Source organism: Medicago truncatula, chromosome 8 (genome assembly GCF_003473485.1).
Source record: "Medicago truncatula cultivar Jemalong A17 chromosome 8, MtrunA17r5.0-ANR, whole genome shotgun sequence".
Classification (NCBI taxonomy): domain Eukaryota; kingdom Viridiplantae; phylum Streptophyta; class Magnoliopsida; order Fabales; family Fabaceae; genus Medicago; species Medicago truncatula.
In genome coordinates, this window is record NC_053049.1 from 40349387 (window position 1) to 40367741 (window position 18355).

General features: G+C 33.3%; 2 protein-coding genes across 4 annotated transcripts; one reads left to right on the plus strand and one right to left on the minus strand.

Annotated features, from left to right (window-relative positions):
• Positions 1–634: 634 nt before the first annotated feature.
• LOC11411390 (seipin-2) lies at positions 635–3606 on the minus strand. Its single transcript, XM_003629817.4, has 2 exons — positions 2432–3606; positions 635–1417 (listed from the first exon to the last, which is right to left on the minus strand). The coding sequence occupies exons 1-2, from the start codon at positions 3458–3460 to the stop codon at positions 932–934; spliced, it is 1515 nt and encodes a 504-aa protein (XP_003629865.2). The 5' UTR covers positions 3461–3606; the 3' UTR covers positions 635–931.
• A 3376-nt stretch (positions 3607–6982) lies between these two features.
• LOC11406167 (probable LRR receptor-like serine/threonine-protein kinase RFK1) lies at positions 6983–18096 on the plus strand. Of its 3 annotated transcripts, XM_024772030.2 has the most exons (24): positions 6983–7251; positions 7440–7614; positions 7740–7811; positions 7968–8036; positions 8117–8188; positions 8486–8557; positions 8816–8887; positions 8974–9045; positions 9178–9249; positions 9331–9402; positions 9488–9559; positions 9724–9792; positions 10119–10184; positions 10331–10393; positions 10651–10698; positions 10814–10857; positions 14323–14711; positions 14788–14986; positions 15620–15769; positions 16073–16191; positions 16274–16484; positions 16852–17080; positions 17154–17304; positions 17391–18096. In XM_024772030.2, the coding sequence occupies exons 1-24, from the start codon at positions 7041–7043 to the stop codon at positions 17760–17762; spliced, it is 3141 nt and encodes a 1046-aa protein (XP_024627798.1). In that variant the 5' UTR covers positions 6983–7040; the 3' UTR covers positions 17763–18096. The 3 variants fall into 3 exon arrangements, with proteins under 3 accessions (XP_024627798.1, XP_039685230.1, XP_039685231.1); XM_039829296.1 differs by lacking the exon at positions 9724–9792; XM_039829297.1 differs by lacking the exon at positions 8486–8557.
• The last annotated feature ends 259 nt before the right edge of the window (positions 18097–18355 follow it).

Consider the following 18355-nt stretch of genomic DNA (forward strand, 5'->3'; position numbering starts at 1 on the left):
GGTAAAGTAAGAAAATAATCAAAATTCCTTCTTTTCCTCAACTCAGTTGTCAAATTTCAAGTGTATTATTGGCAGTATTTACGGTTGTCAGCAACACTTTTTCTGAAATTGATAAGGACATGAAACTATCGCCACGAGGCACATGTCCTAAAGTATCATTCTATTGCAACTCCACCGCCAAGAAGAATGGCAGTGCAAGCAGCCAAGCCATAATACAGAAGATCTAAAGGATAAGACAGGATATGATGCCAGCATATGAATATTATCATCCTTTAGAATTTTCATTAGTCATTGAACTTGAAGAGACAGGAAGCTCATAGATATAGACTCCAAATTGAACAATGACTTTCAGTACTGACATTAGTGCTTGCTGTTGAAACTTGAAACTGTGTTTACATGCTATCATAATTCTTTGTAAGATATAAATGCTTACATGTCGATACCGATTATTTATAACGTAAAATATTAAAAATAAGTAATTATTCAATTTTAAATCTTGAAATGATTTCATGCTAATCAAGTTTAGCACAATAATACTGTTAAACTAAATATTGTCGAAATACTAGAGAATGAATACAGAGGGCATGCAAGACACGTACTTTAAATGTTCAAACTGCATGAATAACCTTTCTAATTTAGAGAAGCAACTTAGATCTTGTTTTCATTTTTTCATGTACAAAGAAATTTGTGAAACCAATTCATTATTCTCTTTCTTGGCATCAAAACTATTGAACGCCAAAGTACAAATCACACACACACCTGCACATTATGCAGGTTTGCATCTAGATATATTATACATAGTGTGAAATCAAACATGTACAGAGTGATTGGGAAGGAAATTTAAAAAATAAAAAGATATGAAGCATAAAAGAATTTATGTTAGGATACCTCACTAAACAAAACATGGATTTACATGTAAGAAGAACTAGACTCAACTTGGTGCCTGAAGATTGTTTTGGGTGCTTGTACTGCAAGCAGAACCACTCCTTTGCCTGGTTCTAGGAATAATCATAGGCCAACAACACACTAGAACAAAAAGCAGCTCCGTCACAAATGCCATCATTGCAATCCATATAAATAAACTCATCTTCCAATACCATAAAATCCTCTTGATTAAAGGAAGTTCTGATTCGACAAATATAGATGAATCGTATATTTGAGGAATACCAGCACCGGGTAGATATTCTGCTCGCTGCTCAAGGGTTACTTTTAAGCATGAAGTGGGAATATCCCCTTCAACAAAATCACTCATCTTGGCATCCAGAGTCTGGGTCTCTGATATATAACCAGTAAGAAGAGGAACAATCTTGAGGAAAGTTGTAATTAGGCGGATAGGCTCACTTCTGAATCGTAGCATGCAAGGTTGTCTCGAACTTCCAATTGTTTTACCGTTAGAAGATAAGAAGTCTACCCTGATCTATAAAAAACAAGTCAAAGAATAACTCATTAGCAAGCCACGAGAAATTATGACTGCAATTTTTATTTATTGTAATCCAAGTTCCTTAAGCAGGAAATGACAATTTTAACAGACACGCCTATATACACTCAAAGAAACCATGATTAATTAACAATCCACAAGTACATTTGATCCCCTTTGCTTAATAAACCTAACTGTTATTTTAAAGCATCAACACCATAATGGTAGGAAATAAAGCAGATACACAGAAATGACATGTCAAAGAAATACTTCAGTTAAAGGCATTACTAAACATCTCAGTTTGCAACAGACCAACACGGCCTTCACATCAAAAGCAATTTAGCATACATCATTGAAAAAGGGAACCAAGAATAGGGCTATTATCCAGTTGAATTCTTTTCAAGTGAGTTAATATTTTGAATAATGGTGAGTTTGACAAGCTCACAATAGCACCGTGATTTTGTTGAAGCTTCAAAGCGTAGCTTTTGCCATAATCACGGTGACAAAAGGTGATTCTGTCAAGCCACTAATCCAAACATGCACTCGAATGACCGAGGGATGCTTTGACCTCCTTTCAAAGGAAACTAATTTGTGAAATTCTAAAATCATGTACAGTTGTACATAACATCTCATTTAAGCACACAATATTAAGGAAAATGCTTTGTGGGAAGAAACGAAAGTAAACGAGGGACGTGGCAATTGCTTAGCCAATTTTTATACAACCACTACTGTTTTATTCCACTAAAACCGGGAGTTACATCCACCCAACTTTTAACACATCGGCATTCGTTGGTTTGACAAAAAATTTCCCTCACACCAAATAGCATTAATATAACACTGGGAGTTGCCAGTTGGAACTAGCACCAAATTACCGCTCAAACCTTTGAAGTTGCCATATAGAACTAATATCTTCAAAAGCATACACTATTTAACATAAACAAGGTAAAGAATATAAAACCATGTCAAGCTAAGGGTTCTTTAGACTAAAATGAGTCATATAGCTAGGTAAGGTACCTGAAAGACACCAAGTTTAGTGTTGTATCCTGACTCAGGCACTAGCAATGAAACAGTGAGCTGCACTTTTTGTTTAGAAGGGATAACCCTTTTATTCACCCATCTATCAACACCAATGCCGCCGCTCTCATCAAAACGACGATCGCCACCAACACCAGAACACGATATTATAGGAACAAATGCAACAGGACTGTGTTTAGTATAATCAAAATTCAACACCTGCTTCATCTGAAATGGCTTTTCCACCAAACCCTTAACCAAAAACCCACTAAACACAAGTGCAGAAACCAAAAGTGTAAACAAAATACAACAAACATAGATTGACCACAAAAATCCCCATCCACATCGAAATGCAACATTCCAAAATGACTTATGTTCATTGAACCATCCCAATGCTGAAGGACCAATGAACTCACAAACACAATACCTAACCCTATCCAATACCCACATAGAAAAAACTCTCCCTTTTCTTATTGTTCCAAATGGATCTACAAAAAACATACAAGTATAAAGCATCAATAAAATTGGACACTTAACTAACATAATGAAAACCCTAACTTGAAACATGATTGCTCTAATCACTAATCCAGTTGCATAATCAAGCGAATTCGATGGTGAATCGTTGAGTTCACCCAACGAGTCAGCTGAATCACCGAATGGTTCATCATGTGTAGCTGTAGTTAACGTCGATTCCTCATTCCTCTCTTCTTCAACTTTCCCTTTCTCGGGAAAATTCTCACTTTCCTTCAAAATTGAAGGATTTTGACTCTTAATTTTATCACCGCTGGTCGAATTGGTGCTACTGGAAATAGTTTCTGATAATTCATTTTCCGGTGATCGTCGGCGAATTGAACGGCGGCGGATAGTGGCGGAGGAAGGTGAAGAGGGTGGTGTGTCTGGGTGGACTGGACCGGAAGAGGAGGGAGGAGATTCCGGCATGGTATGGTCGTCGGTGGCAGAGCAATGGTGGAAGGGGCATTTGTGAAAGGCGTCGAAGAAAATGTCGTCTTTTTGTGGGTTTGTGTCCATTGAATTGAATTAAAATGAAGAATGTGAAGTTAGTTTGAACGGTTGTGAATTTTTGAAGGTTTACGGTAGAAAGAGATGGAGCGTGGGAAAAACGAATATTTTTTTGAGGGGAAGGAAGAGTATGGGAAAAAGGAATATGGAATTCATAATTTGCCTTCTAGAAAAGAAAGGTATGTTTCAAAAATAAAAATTACATTTACAAAAAAAATAATAATATATATTCATGTTAAAATAAACATTTTATTCTTTTTTTTTTTAAGGAAAACATTTTATTCATGTTAAAGAAACTAATGTTGTGTGTCCATAACAGAACGGAGCGGAATGGAATGGAACAAAGATTCCATTCCATTGTTTTGATATGTTATGATGTGACAAAATCATATTTTTATTAAAAAAATACTATTATTATAAAGATATTACTACTAAAACTTTATTGCCTTCAACCGTTAAAACATTTAAAGAGTTTAGCATCCTAATTTGATTCAGACATGCCACTCCATTCACTTTTTGCAAATCCAAACAATGAAATATAATTATATACCACTCCATTCCATCACATATCACCAATCCAAACATAGCCGTAAGGTTAGCTCAATCGGTAGGGACGTTGTATATTATGTATAAGGGTTGGTATTCGAACTCCATACACCTCACTTCTCTATATTTAAATGTGTGAGCTTCAGTCATTAGATTACTTAACAAAAAAACAAACAAACTAAGGGTGAGTTTAAATCGATAAAAAATTAATGACAAGACATTTTTTTTAAGTGAACTTCTATTGTACCCTCATAAATTGAGGTGTACTGGTACTCTTGCTTCCTAAATATATAAATTAACGATCAATTTTATGAAATAAATAGTTATTCGTCGACATTTATATTTTAGAAAATAAGATTTCATAAGAAAAACACATCATTCATTGTTTATGAGATTCATAGTACATTTTTTTACATATTATCCCCATCCCACAATAGATAATTTTTTTTTAATAAAAATAAAAGTATTTTTTCAGCCTTGGGTTCAATGTCGTAATACATTATCCAACAAATAGATGATAACGAACAATAATTATGGTGATTGAGAAGAGAGAGACCTAGAGTGTGAGATATGGAAGGAGAAAAGGGAGGACTATGATAAGTGAGTGTCATCTGAAAGACCGAGACTTTGACTGTGTGAGTGAAATGATTTAGGGTTGGGTTTCTATTTATATAAAAGGGATAGTAAATTGATTTTTTACATTCGGGACATGTTTAGGTATGGGTTCGGGGTGAGTACTTATATCCCTCTCACCTGTCACATACATGTAATCTTAACCATACTCAAATCCAGTCAAAGTTAAAAAAACCCTGTCAAATTAAGTTTGGTTCAGGTAGGTACTCGCAAGTATGAGTTTTGTTGCCATGCTTATATCCATGTTTGTTTTACTCTTGCACCTTTTCTCTATTGTGATAGTTAGTTTGCATGTCACGTTACTTCCAATCCTACATTTCATGAACAAAGCACATCGACATTGATCGTCACAGAGTTCACGAAAAATTACATCACACATTTTTTCACATTCTTCCATGAACCTTCTTCACCAGCTAAATCGAGGGTATTAGGATGAATTCTTTATGACACAAGTTAACTACAATTAGTCACTAACAAACTCAATTATATGTTAGTATAATTAGTTGTTTAATTTTTTTTTTTGGTAAAATACCTCTTTTGTTCCTTTTAGTTTGGTAAAAATATGAGGTTAGTTTTTAAGTTTTAAATAGATCTTAAGTTTTTTTAAGTTTCAAATAGATCGTTTACGTTGTTAATTTAATGCATTTATTTTAAATTCTTTAACTTTTTAAATTTTAAATAGTTCCTTAAAAAGGTAATAAAGACCGATTATGACACCGTTAATTGGTTTAGCTATTTCCCACCAATTCCATAGCTTACACATTGTATATATATATACATGTAATTGTATCGATTCCTCCTAATCAAGGAATTCAATAATATTCACGCAGTTATCAATCTTTACTAAATTATCTATCTATCTATCTATACTATTAACATTATATATGTAGTTTCATTAAGACATTGTTAAATTATCCAAGAAATAAATAAAGAGATTTTTATTTTATTTTGTAGTTTCTCTTCATCCTTTCTTAGTCTTAGAAACCTATTATTTTCTTCATATAGTCCAAACATAAAAGAGCCTAACAGTCTCACATTTTAAAGGTTCGTGGAATAATTTTATGATTAAAATAATAAATTATTGGCTTCCTTTTTTTGTCATTGACTCAATATTGAACAGCAAGCCGTCGCTTCAACAATAACGTGGTTAGTGTGTTATTAGCATTAGTCAATATTAACTGTTCTATGATTTAGAGTGATTGGTTCCAAATTAATGCATCTTCGACATGTTTTAATTAAGCACAACTGGTGCGAACCACACATGTCTGATGCATGCATGCATGAAAATAATATTATATTAAGACATTCAACTGATTGGTTAAACATATGGGGCAGCCAAATAAAAGTTGTTTAGGTTTTATATTAGTTTTAATTTTTTACTAATGGTTTTATATATAGGTTGTCCATAGTTTGATTTCATCCTGATCTTGAAATAACTACAGTATTATTTTGGAAAAGCCAATTAAGCTCTGTATGGTTATTTTTGTCTTCTGCTTGATAGAGTCAAATTTGTAACATTTTTTTTCAAAGTTAAATTAAAGTCGATATTGTTATTAGAGACGTGCAATTCATTTTAGAAAAAGGTTTCAAAGAAGACAAAAAATTAAGATTAGCAATACGTGCACAACAAATTGTTATTAATGTGTGAAAAATAAATAGATTATTATTGTTTAATGAAGTGTATGATTTTTAAATTCTATTTAAATCAATTGATTATCTAACTTGGTTTCGTTTTAGAGTCAATATGTCTAATACATGAAGCCACATATATAATTTTGACTAATAATAAAGCACTACTAAACATTTTCTAAACATCTAAAATATATCTTGAATAAACTTATGGTTGATGATAGAGTTATCTCATCCTTAGAAAAAGAGTTGACTCATGATGAATTAGACTTAAAAATGATAATTTTTTGGATGATAGTAATGAAAGAGAAAATACTTAATCAATCAATAATAGACAAAATTTGATGCGAGTTTTTAACAAAATTTTGGGTTGATAATAATATAATATATAAATAAAAATAGATTATGACTTATACAAAACTCAACACTTTGTGCTTTGATCATTACCATTGTTTTATTTAAATCTTTATAATTATATATTAACAAAGAATGATCAATGTATATTCTCTATTATATTTTACACGTGTATAATAATAGAAACATTTGTGCGTGTGAAAAATGAAGTATTTTGGTTTATACTTTTTTTAATATAACAATTCTGGTATTAAATCTAAGAAGTGGATAGTTTGAGATTTTTTATTTTATTTTTATGAAATTTTTTGTGGTCCCAAGATATTTATCTGTGTAATAGTGTCATGGAATAAGTGTCCTAAAATAATAATGTCTGAGTGCTTTTAGTTGTCCACCATTGAAAATTTAGTGGAAAAAAGTACAACAGTACATGCATATACTCTCTATCATCTTGCCAATTTTATCAGCTCATATCCAAAATGATGAAGTTTTTTTGAAGACAAAACAGCCAAACATAGGATTCTGTGTGCTGGTTCTGTCTTTGAGGATGCTATCTAAGATTTTCTTCGCTTTCTCAATCATTGCATTTATTTGTTTCTGTTCCTTGGATTATGCAGAATCTAAACTTCCTCAGCAAGAGAGTAAGAATCACTTTTCCATTTTAGTGTTATAGTACCTTGTTAAGAATCATACATCTTGATCCATATAAAAACGAATAAAAACTTGGAACCTATGCTAATTTTTTTTGTTTTCTTACACCTACAACTTTATTTGTTATAGCTTATAATTTATTGTAACTTATAATTATGATGTCCTGAAATGTTATCAGTTGATGCTCTTGAAGAAATAACTAGGACAATGGGTTCAAACTATTGGAAATTTGATGGTGATTCATGCGAAATTAAAATGCTTGGTTTAACACAAGAGCCACCTGAAGGATCTCAAAGCAGCATTGGTTGTGATTGCTCTTCTGAAAATGACACATTTTGTCACGTAGTAAGGATGTAAACATCTCTTTATCTTATCTCCTATCTTAGATTCTATGATATAGTTAGATTTTATATAAATCTTTAATTTTCGTATAGTTGATATAGGTTGTGCCTAACTTTTTTTTTCTTCCATTTTCCAGATCATTCAAGGAGTACAACCTTCCCGGCACGCTTCCACCTCAACTGGTTAAACTTCCATACCTCAAAGAAGTGTAAGAACTATGAACACCTTACAACTTCTCTACTAGTAGTTTAAAGTTAAAAATTTGTTTCTACTTTTCTGGCTGTTTTGCTTCAATGTACTTTTGTTTTCATATTGGTTGATTAAGTCGCCTTGTTGGTTGAAATGAAATGTGTTCTCATTGTAGTGATTTTGCGTTAAACTACCTAAATGGTACAATCCCGAAGGAATGGGCTTCAACCGAACTAACTTCAATGTAAGTTCTTTATAAACCAATTGAAGTTTTCATTTAGTTACTTTGCCTTTTGTATTAAATAAATACACCGTGTTATGCAGCTCGCTATTTGTTAATCGTTTATCAGGGGAGATTCCTAAGGAATTGGGAAATATTACCACTCTAAGATACCTGTAAGTTTATAAATTAATTTTTCTCATAATTTCTTTTTAAAAATACTCTGAAAATTTATGTTGGTCAAAGTTCAATATTCAATTGTGAAATTATGTTTCTGGCTATATATTACTTGTGTAATGTATATTGCAATATGGTTCTGATCTGATTGATACCTTCGGTTATCAAACTACTTGTTTATCGACTTATCACATACCTATCTAAAATTCTTTAAATGTTATTGATTTATAGTGCATTTATTTTATTTTTTGTGGATATATTTAAATTTTCATTCTCATATTCTGGCCTCAAATCAGGAACCTTGAAGCAAACCAATTTTCTGGTCTTGTTCCCTCTGAACTTGGAGTTCTATTTAACCTGCAGACTTTGTAAGAAAATGATATCCAAGATTCACGTGCTTTATTGCTATAAGTATATGTAGCACAAACACTTCAGTATTTGACACTGACACGATACCGGTACATGTGGTTATATACAATCACTTTCATTTTCATAATTTGTTAATAGTGTTTAAATATCAGCGTCGTGTCTGGTGTCCGACTGTCTGTGTCATGCTTCATTTTAACATATTTGAAAATCAAACGGTATGTATCTGGTGATTTTTATATGCAACATTACCTGTGCAGGATTTTATCATCCAATCAATTGTCTGGGAACTTACCAGGGACATTTGCTCAGTTACAGAGTTTGATAGATTTGTAAGTTCTGATGAACTGTTTTACGTAGAAAGTACTATTATTACCGACACTTTCCCTGATGAATACCAATTTTTGGTGCATTGCAGTAGGATAAGTGATAATAGTTTCAATGGAAAAATACCTAGCTTCATACAGAATTGGAAACAACTTCAAAGATTGTGAGATTGCAATCTCTTTTTTTTCTTGTTTTTAATAAATCTTCAAATGTGCTTGTAACTTTAGGCAATAGATAAGCCTACCATATGTTTATTTTAAGATGGACATTCTCATTACAATCTACATTAATGAAGAGAAATGCTTGGAAGTGGATTGGAGGGACCTATTCCATCAAATATATCTCTTTTGTCTAATGTATCTCAACTGTAAGTGAAAGGCCTGCTAATTTTTTTTACTAGTCTCTTCACTTTTTTTGTATATTAACTCACATGGCAATTATGATACAGGAAGATTAGCGACATAAATGGTCCAAGTCAGAATTTTCCTATTTTAAGCAACATGACTGGAATGATAAGATTGTATGTTCGGTTTTATGTTAAAAATCAGTTGGTACATTTTATCTGCTATTGTTTAATATATAGTAATTCAGGATTTTTAATTTAGGATTTTGAGGAATTGCAATATCACTGGAGAGGTTCCTAGCTATTTCTGGACAATGAAGCAATTGGGAATGTTGTAAGTCATACATTTGAATTTTATATGCCTAGTTTGTTTTTCAATTCTTGTCATATGTGCAATCACAAATACCATTAGTTTCTTAAACACGCACAATATGTACAAAGGCACAAACATATATTGGTTAAAAATGTTAGTTTATACTATTTCTTCAACTTATATAGGGATCTCAGTTTCAATAACTTGTTTGGGGAAATACCAGCAATTGTACATGTGGGACATTTGAGATTTCTGTAAGTGCAATTCTCTAAATTTTGAAATATATTGTATTCTATTGGAGTAACAGTTGTACCATGTATGCATATTTACATGCATCAGTGTGTTCAGTTGAATAAGTAGTGACTATAATAATCGAATATGCTTAGTCAGCACATTCTGTTATGTCAGTTATATCACAGTTCCCGAGAGTTAGAAGAGGTATTATTTTAAAATTTACTATGGAGTTGAGCCTTTTTTTTAGACAAAACCATGTGTACAGGGATATACCCTAATGTTCCCTTCTATTGCCTCGGAGTTGAAGTGTTGCAGTTGTAAACAATTTTCAATTTCTTCTTTTCAGCTTCCTAACTGGCAACAAGCTAAGTGGTAATGTAGCCGACTCAATCTTGATGTCTGGAAGCAATGTGTACGTTTCTTACCTCAACCATTTCAACTTCAACATTGCAAAGTACTATCATTTACTGCTCAAAATGAAGTGTGTTCCGTCCATCATTAGTTAATCGTTTGACTGCTGATAATATTATATATATATATATATATATTTGGGTGCAGTGATCTTTCTTACAACAACTTTACATATCAAGGACCTGGGAAATCTGCATGTGGAGACTACCTGTACGAACACGGTCTTTTGCAGTAATTATTCGTAGGATTTTGGTTATTTATACACCATGATTCTTACACTTCACACTTTTTTCTAGTTTGGGCTAATAAAGATACAGAAAGTTTGTGTTTATTATCTTACTGGGAAGTGGTATAAATACAGTGTAATGAAAATGGTGTATAAATAACATTATTGTTATTCCTCAGTGTTTTCAAGTTTGACGTTGTTGTAAAACTGATGATTATTTCACCTTGATTAACTGAATCAGGAACTTAAACCTAAACTTGTTCCGGAGCTCCTTAGGGACCAATGCATTGTAAGACCCAATATTTGAATTTTTCCTTTGTTCTAATTATTTGAGTAAAGTATGTTGAAAATTGGAGTTCAACTAGTGATATCACTGATTCACCGTTTTCCTTGATTCTTGAAAGACAGGGGATGCTTCCATGTTCAAATAATTTCAAATGTCCTAGATGTAAGTATAAGTATATATTTTACTGCTATATGAATATTGTACTTGCAAAAAAGTATAATAATGATTCTAGGGTTAAGAATCGTCTATTAGGGTTTAGACTGATAATTCCATGCCTGAGAGTGTTCTCAAGGGTGATATTTATAGCCCTCTATGGGCTTGGGTTTTGATTGCTTAGTCTCCAAGTAATAGGGGTATTTAGGTATTTTGGGCGATCTCTAGAAGGTTCTAGAGTTTTAGTAAGGCGGCTATCTGGGAATCATGCGCCTTGGGCCTTTGGGCTTTCTTCAAGGGCGCCGAGTCCTTTCTGAAGGTCTAAGAAGCCCTTTTGGAGGTCTTTTAGATCCTTAGGAATATTATGACGGTCCACAGCCCCCAAGCACAAGTCTTGGTACAAGGCGTGGTGCTTTAGAGCTGAAGAAAAGATTTTAGGCAAGTTTTGGGGTTCCTAGGGGCGACGTGTTTTAGGAGAGCGCCCTTGGAACCTACAGATCTTTGGGAGAACCCCTTTTAGGTCCTTAGGAATATTATGACGGTCCACAGCCCCCAAGCACAAGTCTTGGTACAAGGCGTGGTGCTTTAGTTGTACAATGATATTACTGGCGTTCTAATGTTTTTTAATGCCTGCCTTTTTTTTTTGGCAAACACTTTTTTGATTTTGACGAGTAACTTATGCATCTTTCCATCGTAATTTCCTTGGAAGTTTCCTGTTTTCTTTGATCAATTTATACTTTGAACTGAATACTTGGCCTAATTTCCTTAACAAGGGCCTTTTTTGATTCGTTCTTTTTAACTTTTAATGAAGTTAAACCTTTAAAGGCAATTTGCTCATACAATAAACGTTTGTTTGCTATGATAATAAGACATTGCCTATCAGCTCTTGATAGTACAATTCTTTGATTTCTTTTTAGGAATCATCTTCTTTTCTCCCTTTCACGGGGTCGCCGAGTTAGAGCTCTTAAAAAGAATTAACCCTTTCATGGGCGCTCTTGTTGATTTAAAAATATTGGGCCGCCTTTATCAGGTCGGACAGTCGATTTGAATATCGGGCCGCCTAGAACCGGTCGGACAGTCGATTTGAAAATATCGGGCCGCCTTTAACAGGTCGGACAGTCGATTTGAATATCGGGCCGCCTAGAACCGGTCGGACAGTCGATTTGAATATATCGGGGGCCGCCTTTAACAGGTCGGACAGTCGATTTGAATGTCGGGCCGCCTAGAACCGGTCGGACAGTCGATTTGAATATATCGGGCCGCCTTTAACAGGTCGGACAGTCGATTTGAATATCGGGCCGCCTAGAACCGGTCGGACAGTCGATTGTCTTCTTTTTTCCGCATTTCATCTGTATGTTTTCAATGGCGGGACTGTTGCTTCCATGCTCGTTTAATTATGGCGTGTTGATTGGCGAGTTCTATCCTTTCATTCATCTAGCTCCTGGGCGGGCTTATTAATATCCCAACCTTGATTTATCTGAAATATAACAATTTCTCCAAACTTCCAAAGTCATCAGTATCATAAATAAACGAGTCCTTTAATCATATGCAATCATACTTCCTCAAAACTAACTATTCTTTGTCTTCTTTTATTTAGCTCGTATTTGATAATAAATTTTCTTCAAATCTAACCGATATTTTCTCAAAATATCCTCGACAATAAATTTTCTTCAAATCAAACAGTATATTTTCTCAAAATATATTCGACAATAAATTTTCTTCAAATCAAACAGTATATTTTCTCAAAATATATTCGACGATAAATTTTCTTCAAATCTAACAGTATATTTTCTCAAAATAATTTCTTCAAATCAAAAGTGTAAATACTCGCCTTATTTCTTCTACCTATTTTTCTTATTTGTTGTGGTCTTTTCTCTCATAATAAGAAATTGGAACTAACTCGCCCATTATCCTATCTGTTCGCCAATCCGAGTAAAAACAAAAATATAATAGGCTATCGAAGAATAAGTCAGTTCCCAATATACAATTGTCCTACGCGTAAAGATCGGAAAGATAAAACCTGAACGTTATTTTTCTCTCTGAGTCTCGAGTGACATTGTTACGGTTGTGCAGTGTTCCCTTGGTTCGTTGAAGTTCTTGCCCCTCTTGTTAATTCGTAAAATTCTCTTTACAAAGATATTACATACATACTCGAACAAATCATGTTAGTTACTTTCAAATCAATCGTTGAAACTCATAATATCACAAATAATAAATAAATAATATTATTATTGAATTCCAGTGGCCATGAATGACTTACAGATTTACTATTTTCTATACTCTTCCAATTAACTACAGTTATGTCAGTTCTTAAATATACAATTTCTTAATTCTTTCCTAGCATTACTTATCCAACAAGTGGAAATATATTGTCTCACAATATATTAAGCACAAAAATTTAAAGTATAGCAAAATAAGAAGGATATGAAAAGTAAAACCATTCTTCCAAGTTGGCATCGAGGGAATCCATAATGAATTTATCTCCGCCTGTTCATAAGAATGACTATGATGGTGATGATTTGAGCTCCTCTTGTTGGTTGAATTTTTTCATAGCTCTCAAGTAGATCCAAAGTGTGTATATTTCAAAATAAAATCTGAGACTATATATCATCTTCTGGCAATTCTCTTATATCCAAATAACAAGGACACCAATGATGATAGTTATAAAAGTAATAATAACAATGATACTAATGAGAATTAACTGGATTTCATAGAGAGGTAGAGTAATGTGCATTCATACCTGAATTATTGTGCAGGCTGATTGTGATAATAATATTTATTCAAATTAGCACTTTTAGTAAGCAATTTCCAACTAGATATGGATCTATTAAAAAGGATCAAAGAGTGACAAAGGCTGCTGCTCAAGTACCAAACAATTGTTGAGAAATTTATTAAAACTATGAATAGAGGCTTATAGATTTTTAGAAAATTCTAGTTTACTTTGATAATAAATTGAGAAAGCAAGAAAACAAAATTGATCAATAATTCTAAACAAAAGTTTTTTGCCAAGATTTGAACGAACCAAATAATCAAAATTACCGCAGCCGTTACAAACAAAAAATAATTGTTTCATTCTGGAGTAAATAAATCAAGTGCAACCATGTTAATTGGTGAAGTAATTTAACACGCAGCATGATCTCAAGGTTAAACCTATTAAACATTATAATTAGAGTTTGGAATTGAAACCGTGAAGAAATTTTGTAGAAATCATATGCGGCCGAGCTAAAAATATTGAACATGACAAAACGTAGACCTGCTGCTATTTCATATCTTAAACCTATGAGCTGATTTGAGATTTGAGTTATAAAAAATAAATAGTATATGATGATCATCTTGGAAGTGGCATCGTGGTTGTTGCACAAAATCTTATAAGTGGCATCATGGTTGACGCACAAACGTGTGATTTTTTTTTCTTTCTAACTTCATTTTTCTTTGAATTTTTTGACAACTAACTTTATTTTTATGTCATTTCAGATTCAAGTTGTTTGCATGTTAATTGTGGTGGAAAGGATATACAGGTGAAGGAAAATGGTGAAAATATCCTCTATATTGGAGATGGAGATGTGGTCGGTGGTGCTGCTAAATATTACGATGATTCTGAAAATCACTGGGGGTTTAGTAGTACTGGAGACTTCATGGATGATGGTGATTATCAAAATACACGTTACTCCAGATCTCTGTCATCTTCAAATATGCCGGAATTATATACAACGGCTCGTGCCTCTCCCATTTCACTTACTTATTTTCACTATTGCTTGGAAAATGGGAAATATACTGTGCGCCTCCACTTTGCAGAAATACAATTTACAAATGATAGGACATATAAAAGCCTTGGGAAGCGCTTATTTGATATCTATATTCAGGTATTAATCAAAACAAAGAAAGTATTGTTTTTTTTGTTTGGCCAATTCAGGATTTAACGGTAAAAATTTGTTCCAGGGAAGATTGGTTCAGAAGGATTATAATATTGAAAATGAATCACACCTTGCTCAAAAACCGCGTATATTATCAGTATATAATGTGACTGTTACAGACGGTATTCTGGAGATTCGATTATACTGGGCTGGCAAGGGGACTACAAGGATTCCTGTTAGTGGAGTTTATGGTCCCCTTATATCGGCTTTCTCTATTGTTTCTGGTGAGTCATATCATACTTTAACTTGTGAATTGGCATATTAATGTGGGGTGAATATTTGGTACTCATTTTATCACAAGATAACATCCTAATTACTAACTGCTTGGATCATTTTACATATTTCAATTATTTTTAAGGGATATTGGAACATTCAACTTCAAAATGATGCTGTATTATGCATAGTTATCTATGCAATTCAAACAAGCTGTATACATAATTAAAGGCATGCTAATATGACTCCTCTCACATTCTCCACTACCATCCTTATGCATATAAATGGATCATAAATTTGTTGATTAATCTTTCCATTTCATCCAGGCCTTGGTATACGGCAGAGTAGCTTAGAGTTCTTTTTTTTTTTTTATGAATAGCATTCAAACGGCATGCAATGGTCCTTATCTCAAATTGTTGGTATTTTGTGTAATATATGGGACTTCAGCATGTAAACTTGATTCTCTATCTGTGGGAAGTCTTCTACTAATATAACATGGCTAAGCAAAGTTTAAATTCCTTTCTTATGCATTTGATCGAAACTTGATGTCTAAAAGTTGCGGTTGTGACTTAAATGTTCTGTACCATTCTATTGTTTATTTTTTGGATAACCATAAGAGCTCTCGTGTTTTTTTTTTATTCCAGATTCTAAACATTGTTCAGATCAAAAAAATGGAAGGCATAAAATTGTTGTTGGAGTAGGATTTGGAGTTACAGCTCTGTGCTTAGTCCTTATTGTGGTAGGCATTTTGTGGAGGAAAGGCTACACCAAAGGAATAATTAGAAGACAAAAAGGTGAGTTTCTTGGATCCAACAACCTTTCAGGGAGAATAGGAGATACTAGTTTATATTAGTTTCAAGCATATAAATAATTTATCTTAAGTTAGCGCGTTTTAAATTAACAAGCATTTCTTCCTCTCAAAAAATTAACAAGCATTTCTACGTAAATTGACACGTAACAAAAGCATGTACTTATATCAACCTCTATACAGTGTATATATGTTATGCATTTTTCTTTAAACTCCAGTCAACTATCTACATAGAATAAACCTGATTATCCCTCAGATACTTATTTTTTTTTTTATATTTATTGGACAGTTATTAAAGGGCAAGATTTTCAGATGAGAACATTTACTTTAAAACAAATTAGAGCCGCCACGGATGGATTCAGTCCTGCTAATAAGGTTGGGGAAGGTGGTTTTGGTTCTGTCTACAAGGTATTAGAATGAAAGCACTACCTTCTTCCAAGCATAAAAAATTCTGTTTATCTCCAGCGTGTAGAGTTCTGTTGAATTACAGGGTCAACTATATGATGGTACATGGGTAGCAGTCAAACAACTCTCCTCGAAGTCCCGGCAGGGAAACCGTGAATTTTTAAACGAGATAGGCATGATATCTTGTTTACAACATCCTAATCTTGTGAAACTTCATGGATGCTGCATTGAAGGGGATCAATTAATATTGGTGTATGAGTACATGGAAAATAATAGCCTGGCCCGTGCTTTATTCCGTGAGTTTTTACACATATGTTCAACTATTATGTGTCTTTTGCCTTGTTAATTATTACATGTTCTGTAAGATAAATTGCCAATGGTCATTTATGAGAGATTACTATGAAATCTGATAAATCTTAATAACAACTATACAAGGAGTGAATGCCGGTTGATTTTTCTTTCCCCATTTTTTCTAGACAAATTGATTTAAAAAGTACTATCTTTTTGGAACATTATACTCTTGATAGACTGTTTACTTTTTTAATTTCCTTTCATATACCCCAATATTATCACATTAGAAGTAGGTGAATTAGAAATTTATGAATTTTGATAACGACTCATTAATGCAACCATAACTTCTTTTTGCTCATTCTATATGTTCAGAAAATCAGCTTAAACTTGACTGGTCATCAAGGCTTAGGATCTGCATTGGCATAGCAAAAGGTCTTTCATTTCTTCACGAAGAATCGAGACTCAAGATTGTTCATCGAGATATCAAAGCTAATAACGTGTTACTGGATGGGAATTTAAATCCTAAAATATCTGATTTTGGGTTGGCGAGGCTTGATGAAGAGGAAAAGACCCATATCACCACACGAGTGGCGGGAACAATGTCAGTTCTCTCTCCCTTGATAATGCAACTCTTAATGTTTTCCTAACTAAGAATCAGAATCTATGTTTTGCAGAGGATATATGGCTCCGGAATATGCTTTATGGGGTTACTTGAGTTACAAGGTTGATGTTTATAGTTTTGGAGTCGTGGTCTTGGAAACTGTTAGTGGAAAGAGTAACAATAATTACATGCCAAGTGATAATTGTGTTTGCCTTTTAGATAAGGTATTCTACTATACAACCTCTTATCTAATGGAAACATTTGACATTTTCATCGCATAAAAGCATTATAAGAAAAATGAACATTGCAGGCATTATATCTGGATCGGACTGAAAACTTTATGCAACTGGTTGATGAGAGATTAGGGTCAGAGGTAAACCCAACTGAAACAAAAAATGTAGTGAGAGTAGCTCTCTTATGTACGAATCCATCACCATCACTTAGGCCTACTATGTCTGAGGTTGTAAACATGCTTGAAGGAAGAATGAGCATTCCAGATGTTATCCCAGAAGGTAATACTTTCTGTGAAGATTTAAGGTTTAAATCCATGAGGGACATCCATCAAAACAAGGAAGGTCATAGTGTAAGCACAAGCCAAACAGACGGCTCAACAGGAGTGCGTACATATAGCACTCCCTCAACATTTGGCAATGACATTCATGAGATATCCTCTGAACCATAATACGACATGGTGATTCTTATTCTTTCAGAAATCCAAACCATAAAATGATAAATATTTTGGTAGATTGTAGATTTAGCTTCATTTTTAACACTTCATTTGCATATGATATGATAGTTCACAGCTAGACTCTAATGTAAATTTCTAATTATCCTTGTATGGGGAGTACAGCAGTACAAGGTTATTTTTTTTGTATTCAATTGTAGGTGTTTGAGGGGGCTTAAGGCCTCACATTCACTGTATAGGTTTGTAAAAACAATGTGCAAGCGACTCTCTCTTAGACTCCCAAGTGATTGCGAATATGAATTTTTGGTTGAAAATATCCTATTCATCTTTACAATCGAATAAACACACTACTCGTTGTAATTAGTCCAAATTACAACATGTTTTTGTGTAGGGTGTGGTAGGGAATTGCACTACAAAGTTTTAGATATGATTTGCTATCAAATTTCCTAATATGTAAGAAGTCCAAATTGATGGAACAAGTTACAGTAAAAATGTCAATTGTTTGTGTAAGCCAAAATAAATAGCTATAGATCTTTGGTATTTAGTACTAAAATTTAATCATTATAACCCAGCATGCAAACTTAACAAGT

Excerpts from the sequence above, each read along its gene's own strand:
- LOC11411390 (XM_003629817.4), bottom strand. The coding sequence starts at position 3,460 with ATGGACACAAACCCACAAAAAGACGACATTTTCTTCGACGCCTTTCAC. Across the intron at positions 1,418-2,431 it reads CTAAACTTGGTGTCTTTCAG|ATCAGGGTAGACTTCTTATC; the intron begins GTACCTTACCTA and ends TGTTTTTTATAG.
- LOC11406167 (XM_024772030.2), top strand. The coding sequence starts at position 7,041 with ATGCATATACTCTCTATCATCTTGCCAATTTTATCAGCTCATATCCAA. Across the intron at positions 15,770-16,072 it reads AATAATTAGAAGACAAAAAG|TTATTAAAGGGCAAGATTTT; the intron begins GTGAGTTTCTTG and ends TTTATTGGACAG. Across the intron at positions 17,081-17,153 it reads ACACGAGTGGCGGGAACAAT|AGGATATATGGCTCCGGAAT; the intron begins GTCAGTTCTCTC and ends TATGTTTTGCAG.